Source organism: Rhincodon typus, chromosome 13 (assembly GCF_021869965.1).
Source record: "Rhincodon typus isolate 14 chromosome 13, sRhiTyp1.1, whole genome shotgun sequence".
Classification (NCBI taxonomy): Eukaryota; Metazoa; Chordata; class Chondrichthyes; order Orectolobiformes; family Rhincodontidae; genus Rhincodon; species Rhincodon typus.
In genome coordinates, this window is record NC_063344.1 from 55,509,965 (window position 1) to 55,521,893 (window position 11,929).

General features: G+C 42.4%; 1 protein-coding gene across 1 annotated transcript in view; it reads left to right on the top strand.

Moving 5' to 3' along the window:
• The first annotated feature begins 3,232 nt into the window (after nucleotides 1–3,232).
• Nucleotides 3,233–11,929, top strand: part of LOC109918597 (opsin-3-like) — a 53,354-nt gene continuing 44,657 nt past the window's right edge. The window contains exon 1 of the mRNA XM_020518528.2: nucleotides 3,233–3,602. Coding sequence (XP_020374117.2) covers nucleotides 3,233–3,602 — 370 coding nt within the window. The remainder of the gene's footprint in view (nucleotides 3,603–11,929) is intronic.

Consider the following 11,929-nt stretch of genomic DNA (forward strand, 5'->3'; position numbering starts at 1 on the left):
GCTACTTTCATCTCACTCAATTGTCTTATTGCAGAAGAAAAACTGTGCACAACAAGGTTGAAATGGCCAAGGTGGGTTGTCCATTTAGATGACATTAGATCTCCTTGGAGCCTAGGAGGTGAAAATCCTTGATCTGGTAGGAGAAGACTCGAACAATTCCTGTGAGGATACAAGACCCCACTGTCCCAGCAACCAAATAAGCCTAATAATGCTGCATATTCCATTACTACCACAGAGTATGAATTCTTCAGATGCTTAATCCACCACCCCTATTGGCACCTATAGGGCTTCTGCTTTGAAGAAACCAGCCCTCTGCCCATCAGCTCCTCCTCCATCTCTGAGGAAGAAGCGACAGATCCTTCAGAGGAAGCACTGGCAAGGCTGCATCCTGCACCCTACACCAGCTCAGATACCATCACTTCAGTGAGTACTTACCTAAATTAAACTCAGGAACGCAATCCAGTGAGCACAGCACTGGCACACCTCCACAGCTAGCCAAGAAAGAAACGCCCCAGGTCTCTGACACCTAGAGGACTTCCAGAGATAGACACTTGCTCAGGCCCAGGCAGAGGAAGACCCCAGTGCTGTGAGCCATTAGCAACTTGATGCAAATGCATAACCAGACACAAAAACAGCAGACAGATTTGTCTTATGTACTCATTAACCTGCATCGAAGGTTGGAGAAGTCCACCAACATGATCCATGCCGGCTCTGGCATGCCTGTGTTTGGCTGACTCCATAGACATTTGGTAGATACCATGGACAGCTGGGTGCAACAGAAATCTCAATGGCTGCTGGAGATGCATGCAGACCTGTATTCCTGGATTCCTGTAGTAATAGGTTCTCAGCACCAACAGCAAGGTATTAGGAAGATGAGGGACCTCAAACTCTCTCCAGTTGCCCCTCTCTCTCAGAGATACTGGGTGTGACTGCAAGCACCCAGAAGGTGGAGAAACCACATGCAACGTCACAAGAGATTTCCTCTTAGGACACTCTAGAGGCACTCAGCACCTCCACATCCAACCTGCTTGCAACCCAGCTGAGGTGGTGAGCTTGTATCTGGGCAAGACCTCTCAGTATGTCTGTGCCCTCTTGCCGCAAACACCCCTGGGTCTATCTATCCACCCCATCAAGGCTAACAAACTCCAATATAGGGCCAGCTTCTTCCACCCCAGCTATGGACCCAGGATCAGCACTTAGATACAGTAAGAGAGCAAAGAAAAAGAAAACTGTCTGAGGGGCACGTAGGTGGCACAGCTGACATTTCATTGTAGATAGAACATCACATATATAAATATATTTGCACTTGTATAATCACCTGTCTGATCAACTATCATTTTAGTTGTAGAACCAAGAATCAAGCCACAAAAGCTACCTTTCATTAGCACCACACAATGCATGAACTCTATCTAAAGGAGTGCTACTCTTTTCATAATGTCCATCAGAACATAACATATTGTCATTTTTGAATATGGGAGCAGCAGATGTTGTGAAGGCTTCAAACATTTGTTAACATTAACCTTTTATCATACAACATGAGAAGTGAAGAAAGAACAAACAAAAAATGCTGTAGTTGGAACTAAATAGAGTCTTCTTGCCTTTGGAGTAGTAATAAATTTACAATCAATGAACAATGTCTTCACCCAATTCAAATCTATTGAAAGCTAATATCAATTGAGTCCTACATTGCAACACTCCAACATGGTCAATATGATGTTCCTCCAACTCAATATCCCCATCATCCTTGGAGGAGAACTGTTACTGCTCTTCAGCATCCATTACTTCCCCGGTTTGACTGTTCCAGTTGTGCAAGGCACAGCATGCTAGGATTATGCATGACATTCTGTCTAGAGTGCAATGGAAGAACCCCAGATCCATCCAAGCATCTAAATTTCATCTTCCAGAGTCCTGACTTCTGATTCATGATAACACTCATGAAGGATTGAGCTCCATTGTATGTGCACTCAGGCTCAGCCAAGGCATTCCAGTATGGTCCCAAAGTAGCATAGAGCTGCTCTCTCATTATCTCAGGCAGAGATAACTGGTAGTGACTTAACCTGAGGGGCATCACGAATCAGGTGAGGGGAGAAGTTGAGAAAAAGAGTCATTCATGGCAGACTCAGCTGCTGTGAAATTGAACTCACATTGTTGGCATCACTCGGCATTTACAAACCAGCTGTCTAGACAACTAGGGTGGCATGGTGGCTCAGTTGTTAGCACTGCTGCCTCACAGTGCCAGGGACACGGGTTCAATTCCAGCCTCGGGCAACTGTCTGTGTGGAGTTTGCACATTCTCCCCGTGTCTGCGTGGGTTTCCTCCGTGTGCTCCAGTTTCCTCCCACAGTCCAAAGATGTGCAGGCTAGGTGGATTGGCCATGCTAAATTGTCCATAGTGTTCAAGGATGTGTAGATTAGTTCGATTATATGGGGATGTGTCTGGGTGGGACGCTCTGAGGGTCGGTGTGGGCTTGTTGGGCCGAAGGGCCTGTTTCCACACTGTAGGGTGTCTATGAACTTCTCTGACAACTGAGCTAGCCAAGTATGGAGTTATCTGAAAGGGTTGCAGAGGACAGCCCTTGTCTCCCCGCGGCCATCCTTGTTAAGGTGTCTGACCCTCAGAATGAAAGAGGATCATGGGAATTATCAAGGATATAGGTATCAAGATGAGGTGTGTGGTATTCCTGATGTGTCCTGCTGGTTATTTATTTTTTTGGAAGGGTCAATTGAAGTATTTGTGACTTTCTCTCTCAGACTGTCATTCTGGGAAAGTTGACAAGAGTAAACGCGTACAGCTTCAGCAGGTCTTCCCCCTTGTGAATCCCTGAATAAAAGGAAGTGGAGTTGACGTGGCTGGTGATGTTCCCCTGATGGAAGCCTGCCTCCACAGTATGGTGAAAGGTGGGCTCTGCCTCCAGGGACCAAGATGAAACGTATCGAGAGAAGGGACGGCGCAGGCAGCCTTCCCTCTGGCTTACAGTCAGGAGGCAGTGAGATGATACATGCAGCCCGCTGTTTGATCTGACAGCCGGGGTCCGGGCGGTGAACCGACCGATGCCTGGCTCTGCTAGGGCGTACGGTGGGAGGGATTTTTTCTCTCTCCGTCTGCACGTCACCTGCGCTCAAGGCGAGAGGCTTGTTTGAAAAAAAGAGCGGTATGGCAAAGCTGCATTTGTCTGGCGACTCCACAGCCGAGAGGTTGCTTGGATCTTTGCAGTTGCATGTATTGGCCGGGATGCTCTCTCCCAACCTGAGTGTGAATTGCAGCGAGGGGAGCCAGGGGCTGTGCGGGCACAGGGGGGCTCTCTCTCCCCAGGAGCTGGCTCCAGCTTTCACCCTGAGCCCCAGCGGGCACCTGGTCGCCGCCGTGTGCCTGGGCAGCATCGGGCTGCTGGGCTTCACCAACAACATGCTGGTGCTGCTGCTCTTCTGCCGCTACAAGGTGCTGCGCTCTCCCATTAACCTGCTGCTCGCCAACATCTCGGTGAGCGACCTGCTGGTGTGTACCCTGGGCACCCCGTTCAGCTTCGCCGCCAGCGCCCGGCAGCGCTGGCTCATCGGGGAGATGGGCTGCATCTGGTACGGATTCGCCAACACCGTCTTCGGTGAGATGACCGCATCATTCCAGCTCGCAGGGGAGGGTGGGAGAGGGGGAGCAACAGGAGAAAAAAGCTGTGTGCATGTTTCTGCTTTGTAAAATAATTCTTGAGCATTCGGTGGCTGTTTACACTCGTCCCACAACTCCTTCGCGATACAACCATTTGTAGTGCAGCTCGCTTTGCAATAGAAGGGGAGGCGGCAGCAACTGTGTGTACGGCATGTCACATAAAGTAGTGAGATAGGTAGTTGCCTCGTGTCTTTGTGAGAGCTTTTCGGTGAGGAGTGAATCCTGCTCAGCATGCTGAGGCAACTCGCTCGCTGTCTTTCAAATTATTACCGCAGGGTCGGTTTGTTGTCATCCGAGAAGCAGCTAATGTCCCAACTGAAACTCAGCACCTTGGACAGTGCTGCCAGCGCTGCACTGAGGTACCTTGCCCTGGCAACATAGCAATTGTCCCCAGATCCTTCTGGATCAATGAGAACATTGGTATCTTCAGCCCTCATTGTGACAGGGGCGAACCAACCTGAAGCCTCCTGCAGAAGATAGTCTGACAGTTTTCAGAGTTTACAAATAAGGCAGGCTAATTCCTGCCTGAACAACGTTCGTTGAACTGTACAAATGTAAGAGTCAGTCGACTGGTATGTCTCAACACAATCTGCACCTGTAGCTAATTTCAGGTAGATACTTTCTTGATCTAATTATAAATTCCAAGCCATTAAGTTACTTCTCAAGACTTTGGCACTGAATTTCTGATCCAGGGAAAAGTGTATTATTCTGCATAATATTCCTGTCATCCTCTATTAACTACTCAGTACATTAAATAGTGTAAACTGATCACACCTTCTAGCCAACAAGGTGCAGGGCTGGATGAACACAGCAGGCCAAGCAGCATCATAGGAGCAGAGAGGCTGACGTTTCGGGCCGAGACCCTTCATCAGAAAAGGGGGAGGGGAAGGGGGTTTTGAAATAAATAGGGAGAGAGTGGGAGGCGGATAGAAGAGGGATAGAGGAGAGGATAGGTGGAGAGGAAACAAACAGGTCGAAGAGGCAGGGATGGAGCCAGGAAAGGTGAGTGTAGGTAGGGAGTTAGGAAGGGGATAGGTCAGTCCAGGGAGGACGGACAGGTCAAGGGGGCGGGATGAGGTTGGTCGGTAGGAGATGGAGGTGCGGCTTGAGGTGGGAGGAGGGGATAGGTGGGAGGAAGAACAGGTTAGGGAGGCAGGGACGAGCTGGACTGGTTTTGGGATGCGGTGGGGGGAGGGGAGATTTTGAAACTTGTGAAATCCACATTGATGCCATTGGGCTGCAGGGTTCCCAAGCGGAATATGAGTTGCTGTTCCTGCAACCTTCAGGTGGCATCGTTGTGGCACTGCAGGAGGCCTAGCCCACTGATAACATTTCAAAATATATCTATGAGGCATTTCAAGTTTACTTATTGAGTCAGAACTTAAACTTTCATTAGCTGAGATACATGATTCTGGTTACAGTATAACATTTCTCAGCAGATTACACATGTAAACATTCTAGGAAGAATATTGTTAAACTGGAAAGGGTTCAGAAAAGGTTTACTAGGATGTTGTGGGACTGAAGGGTTTGAGAATAAAAAATAGATTGGAAAGACTGGGACTCTTTTCCACTGGAGCATAAAAGGTTGAGGGGTGACCTTAGTGAGTTTATGAAATCATGAGGGGCATAGATAAGGTGAATGACATGGGTCTTATCCCTGGTGTGCAGGAGTTCAAAAGCAAGGGGGCATATTTTTAAGGGGAGGGGAGAAAGATTTAAAAAGGACACAAGGGGCAACTTGCTTTACACAGAGATTGGTTTGTGTGTGCAATTAACTGCCAGAGAAAGTGGTGGATGCAGGTTCAGTTAAAATATTTAAAAGATATCTGGATAAGTTCATGAATAGGAAAGGTTTGGAGAGATAATGGGCCAAGTGCAGGCAGGTAGGACTAGTTTCTTTGGGAAACACAGTCAGCATGGACTGGTTGGACTGACGGTCATTGAAATATCATTGGTGGGCTAGAAGGTGTAATCAGTTGACAATATTCAATGTACTGAGTAATTATTAGAAGATGAAAGGAATATTATGCAGAAGTTTCCATGCTGTATGACTCTATGATTCTAATTGTATATGCTTAGCTTTAATATCTAAATTTACAGACAAACATACGACTTTGGAACAGTTGGCCATTTGGCCCCTGAGCCTTCTCCATCATCTGATAAGATCACAGCTGATCTATTATGGCCTCACCTCCAAATTCTTGAATATGCCTTGTACCTTTTGACTTCCTTGTCAGCCAAGAATCCACTTAACTCAGCCTTAACTATATTGAATGACCCACTCTCCACTGTTCTCTGGGGAAGAAAATTCCACTTGTTCTTGCTTTTACTGGTGAGTTCTCACTTTATGTGAGTGTGACATGAAATCTGTACAGAATTGTAGATTTACACAGGGTTGGACAAAATATCCCAAAGTTTTGAATGAGTCTGTACAGATTTATAAATAATTTCTTAAAGCATGAGGATATTTTATATGTCTTGTCATTGCAAAATGTTTCAAAGCACTTTAAGAATACCACAAATACTTTCAGTAAGATAAATGATTTACAGTATCATACAAAAATTGAGTGTACAAATCCCTGCACAATTTGAATTTTCTGGACTGATCTCCTGCAACACTACTGCATATTATTAAAAACTGAATCCAAATAAGACCAAAATATACTAGCTGTTATTACTAATATGAGTTCTTAAATACTCCAAGACAGTTTCTTTTCCACATTTCAAAAATTAATGTAATAAATACAGTGGAAAATGTTAGTTGGTAGAAAATAATACTGTAGTAATAAAATAAATTCGAAGAACTGCAGATGCTGGAAATCTGAAACAAAAACAGAGTACTGAAGAAACATAACAGGTCTGGCAGCATCTGTTGAGAGAAAAACAGAGTTAACTTTTGGACAGACCCTTCATCAGAAAAATAAGACTGTAGTGTTTAGAAAAATGAATTCTGAATTAAAAGAAATAAAATTAAAAGTTTTATGTAGATAAAGATAAAAGGCATGACATTTTTAAAATTACAGACTAAAGTTTATTTTTGTGAAAAGGTGTTTTAAAAGTAAACTTTGTTCTTTTTGTGCAGTAAGGTGTTAATAAGCACTTTTCATAAGGAATGAAATTTTCAGAAATGAAAATGACCTTAAGGACCCTGTAAATAACCTTAAGGTGTTTATAAATGATTAAATGTCATTCTGATATCTGGCAACATTGGCTCTTTACCATTTGCCAGGAACTGTTTTCAAGTACTGCATTCAAGCGCTGTAACTAAAAATAGCAGTTTCCAAATTTTTCTGCTAATTTCTGGAAACCCAAGGAAATAGGTCAATGTTTCCAAGGATTCCTTGCCCTAACCTCTGAAATGCAGATTCAAAAGCAGCATTGTGAATGAAGATTTTCTTTAAAAATAGTATTCTCATATCTTCAATGAAATTGTAAATGATAAATTACTATACTCTCTTTCAAGAACAGGAGTACTAGGTCAAGTGATACAAAATACATTATTTTGCTGTAAAAGATTACTTTAAAATGAGCTTAGTTGAACCTGAGGTGTTCCTAAGGTTGCATGTCAGGACAATGTGTCTGTAATTTTCTGTCCAGTTGCTTGGATAGTAATTTGGTACAGTGCATTGTCTCCTTATTGTGGAACATGTTCAGATGCTGATCTTTAAATATCAATAGAATTAAATTTGAGCAGGATTAACAATGGGTGACTTCTTTAATCTTTTCTCTGCCAGTTAGTCCTTGTATAACAACAAGGCTGTCATGAGATCTGGAACAGAATGTTTCTTGTAGAACAAAAATTGAGTATCTGTGAATAGGTCACATATGAACAAATATATTTAATGGCCTCATCAATCTTTCCATCATTTTACTAATGATCAACAAGAAACTATTAAAACATTAATTAGTGGATTGGATTTAACTTGTTTTTTAATTGTAGACAGGGTATATCTCAGCATTCTTACTTCAAATCAGATAGATTTCAGAGTCATAGCTGTACAGGACAGAACCAAAGAATCACAGAATTGTGACAGCACAGAAAGAGGCCATTTGGCCTACTGTGCCTGCATTGGCTCTTCAAATGAGTATTTTGACCTCATGTCAGTCTCCTGCTTTTTGCCCATTTCTTTGCATACTATTTCTATCCAGAGATAAGTAGTGTGGCAAGGTGCTGTCAACTCTTTTGATCAGCTTTTGTTTTCACTACAGCTGGGATGTTTTCAGAGCCCATATACACTTAGACTGGTTTTTAATGTCACATAAAATTTAAATTTCTTTGAATATTGGTAGCATTGATGATGCAGAACTCAGGAAAAAAAATCATCTACTCAACATTTGTGGTTGAAGATGTTAACAGTACAGTTACAGAAATATTGGGTGAATAATGAACTCTCATTAATACATTATTAATTGTTCATTGCATCCAATAGCCTGGGAAGATGGAGATTTCTCATTAGGTAGAATTTAGAAGAGGTTCAGAATAAGGAATTTTTAATATTAGAATGCCTTGCACATTATTAGAATAATCTACCACTACATCACACAAATTGTACAACCTTATAAGAAAGGCTTGTTTTGCCCTGTAGCTCAAACTCTTTTCTTCATCACATTAAATTTTCCAGTTCTGTAGTTGTTCTGTGAAGATTTTCCAACATCCCTGGCACTTCTTAAACCGAGTTACTATGAGAACTGAAACTCGTTAGTAAATATGAAACAAGAATGCCTTCCAGCTTCCCTGCCTTTGAATAAGTATCTTGGTTCAATCCCCACTCCAGACCTGTTGACCAGGTAAAGTGCAGTCATAAAACAAGTAAACAAGTATCAACTTGTAAATCTTTACAACATATTCCAATGGCTGAAAGTAAGAATGGAAGATATTCCCGGTAAGCCACAAGATGAAAATTAATTGAAGACTAACATCAAAATCCGTTGCTCCAGGAACTCAGGGTCCATGGGCAGCAAGTTGGATCAGTTGGTTGAACAGCTAGTGTAGATCAGACTGGCGCCAACAGCATGGGGTTTGATCCCTGCTCCTGTTATGGTAGATTCAGGACCTGCCACTATTTTCCACTCATAGGACAGTCATGGCACTGTGAATTGGACCTGTTTTTGGCAGAATAGTGATGAAGAAGAGTTGTCAAATACAATTGACTGACTAGTTCCTTTACCCTTTAAGGTCAAAATTATTCTTTTGTATCTTGATGAATTGGAAGCATTAATAGGTTACTTATCATAAACATTGCTTTCATGGACAGCAAGTCCTGAAGTGGAATTTGAACCAATAGCTTCAGATCAGAGAAGGGGGTCACTACATACAGAGCTGCAGGTCTTCCCCCAAGCTCTGAATTAATAATTTATTATGACAATCTCAGTCTCCATTGGTGTGAAATTCCAAAGGAAACTGCATTCTAGTAAACCATGCTGCTGCATGTAGTTACTCCTGGAAGGGGAGATTTGTTTTCATAGTATGCCATGCATATCTTGTGACATCTTCACAAGTCCACCATAGCTGATCTGCAACCGTTCTGAGGCGTCAGTCACCAAACTACGTCTACCTTGACTGTTCATTCTGATGTCTTTTACTTCGTCTCCATAAAAGATCTCTGTAGCCGTATAGGTTTTACTAAATGGCTGCAATCATGACATTTACTTTTCTGGATGTTACTTTTTAAGTGGTCTTTTTGCACTACCAATTTCAAGCACCCTCATGATCTTTTTCTAGAATTTATTGCATACATCTTAGGAGTCACATTTAAAAGGCCTCAATTTTCTTCAATTGATCTTTACTTATTGTCCAGGTTTCTGAGGGATACTGGAAAGTTGGTAGAATGCAATGTCTTATCATTTCCCCCCAAGTCCCAAGTTTGAGCTCTTTTGTTGTCAATGCATCCTTCGACTTTGCAAACTTCCTTCTCACTATCTCCATCTTTCATCTTACTTTAGCTTCACATCTGCCATCTCCTGCTTTCATTTGTCCTAAATAGACAAATTTATCCACTTGTTCCATCCTTTCCAATCTTCATTCTAGATTTTCTAATGGCTTTGCCTATCATTATTTTGTCTTTTTGTTTGAGACAACAAGACTCAATACTCAATCTATGTTCTATGTTTTACTTGATTGATGTGGAGGCCTGGTGCTTCTAATAACTACTACAATAATCTTAGAAATAAAAAGTCATTTAGTTATACAGGACTCGAGTACTGCTGAAAAGACACAATTGGGGAAATTTTTGATCTTAAAATTCACAAATATTGGTTTTCTCCTTGATTTGATATTTTTGTGAACTATCCTGATGAGTACAAGATGAAAAGCTTTGACAAAATGTGCCTTTTTCCATCAATTCTATAATTCCTTCAATCTTGGCTTAAACTTTGTTGCAAAGGCAATAGGGTGATATTGAAAATACCCTCAGGTGAGGCTGTAGATATGCTCACTGAGCCGATGGGTTTGGTTGCAAAGGTTTTGTCACCCTGCTAGGTAACATCTCCAGTGTGCCTCCGGTGAAGTGGTGTTCTGTCCTGCTTGTTATTTATGTGCCTTGGTTTACTGGGGTGATTGGTATCACTTCCGGTTTTGTTTCTCAGCGGTTTGTATACAGGGTCTAATGCAATGTGTTTGTTGATGGAGTTCTGGTTGGAACACCAGGCATCCAGAAATTCCCTGGTGCGTCTCTGTTTGGCTTGTGCAATTATCGGTGTTGTCCCAGTCAAATTCGTGTCCCTCATTGCCTGTGTGTATTGAGACAAGTAGGAATTGGTCATGTCTCTTGGTGAGAAAGAGAAACTGAGAAACAGAACGGGAAGTAATACCAATCACCCCAGCAAACCAAGATATATAAATAACAAGCGGGGCAGAACACCAACGCTTTATCAGAGGCACACTAACAATATTACCTAGCAGAGTAACAAAATGGTTGCAACCAAACCCACCAGCTTGGTGAGCATGTCTACAACTTCATCCACAGGCAGAGCTACAAATCTTCTCAAAAATTTTAAATACCCTCAGTTATATCACTGTACTTCCTCTCGATCGGAACAAATATCTACTGCGACTTACTTGGAAAATAATTAATTTAGGTTACAGTCAGCATAATGAAAAAGCTGGGCAGTGTGGGTAATGACTGATATACATCCAGGATCCAAAAGCTCAACCCAGTGTAAAATAACAGGCTAGATTTTCCTGGAGCCTGGCATCTGGTGACATGCTCCATTCGTTCACATTATCACTGAGTGTTTAGGTTTTATTTTAATTTTTCATTCACAGAGTTTCTGGAAGAAGAGTAGACGATGGTGCAATGAGGCCACAGGACATCAGCTGGGACCAACAGGAGATATCTGCTTAATCAGGCAGATATTTAAAAAATTGAGAATAAAATTGCATTAGAGTGGGAATTCAACAGGGAGAAAAATAAAAAGAAATACATTGAATTCGAAAAGATTACCATAAGATGAGACCATAAGATGAGACGATAAGATGTAGGAGCAGAATTAGATCAATCAGCTTGTCGAGTCTGCGCCACCGTTTAGTCATGACTGATATATTTCTCGATCCCATTCTCCTACCTTTTCCTCATAAACCTTGATTCCCTTACTAATCAAGAACCTATCTATCTCTATCTTAAATATACTCAATGAATTGGCCTCCACAGATTCACCACTCTCTGGCTGAAGAAATTCCTCCTCATCTCAGTTCTAAAGTGTCATCACTTCACGCTGAGGCTGTGCCCTTGGGTCCTAGTTTCCGCTACTGGAAATATCTTCTCCACATCCACTCTATCCAGTCCTCTCAGTATTCTATCTGTTTCAATGAGATTCTTCCTGCCTCCAACCACGCCCCCCACCAATCCTTCTAGACTTCATTCAGTACAAACCCAAAGTCCTCAACCATTCCTCATGTGATAAAGCCTTTCATCCCTGGGATCATTCTTGTGAACCTCCTTCAATGTCAGCACTTCCTTCCTTAGATATGAGCCAAAATTGCTCACAACATTCCAAATGTGGTCTGATCAGAGGTGTATACACCCTCAGCAGTACATGGTTGCTCTTATATTCTAGCCCTTTTGACATGGAATACTAATATTGCTTTTATGTTCTTAACTGCCAGCTGAACCCGCACATTAACCTTAAGAGAATCTTAAACTAGCACTCCCAAGTTCCTTTGTGTTTCAGAGATAGTAGGAACTGCAGATGCTGGAGAATCTGAGATAACAAGGTGTAGAGCTGGATGAACACAGCAGGCTAAGCAGCATCAGAGGAGCAGGAAGA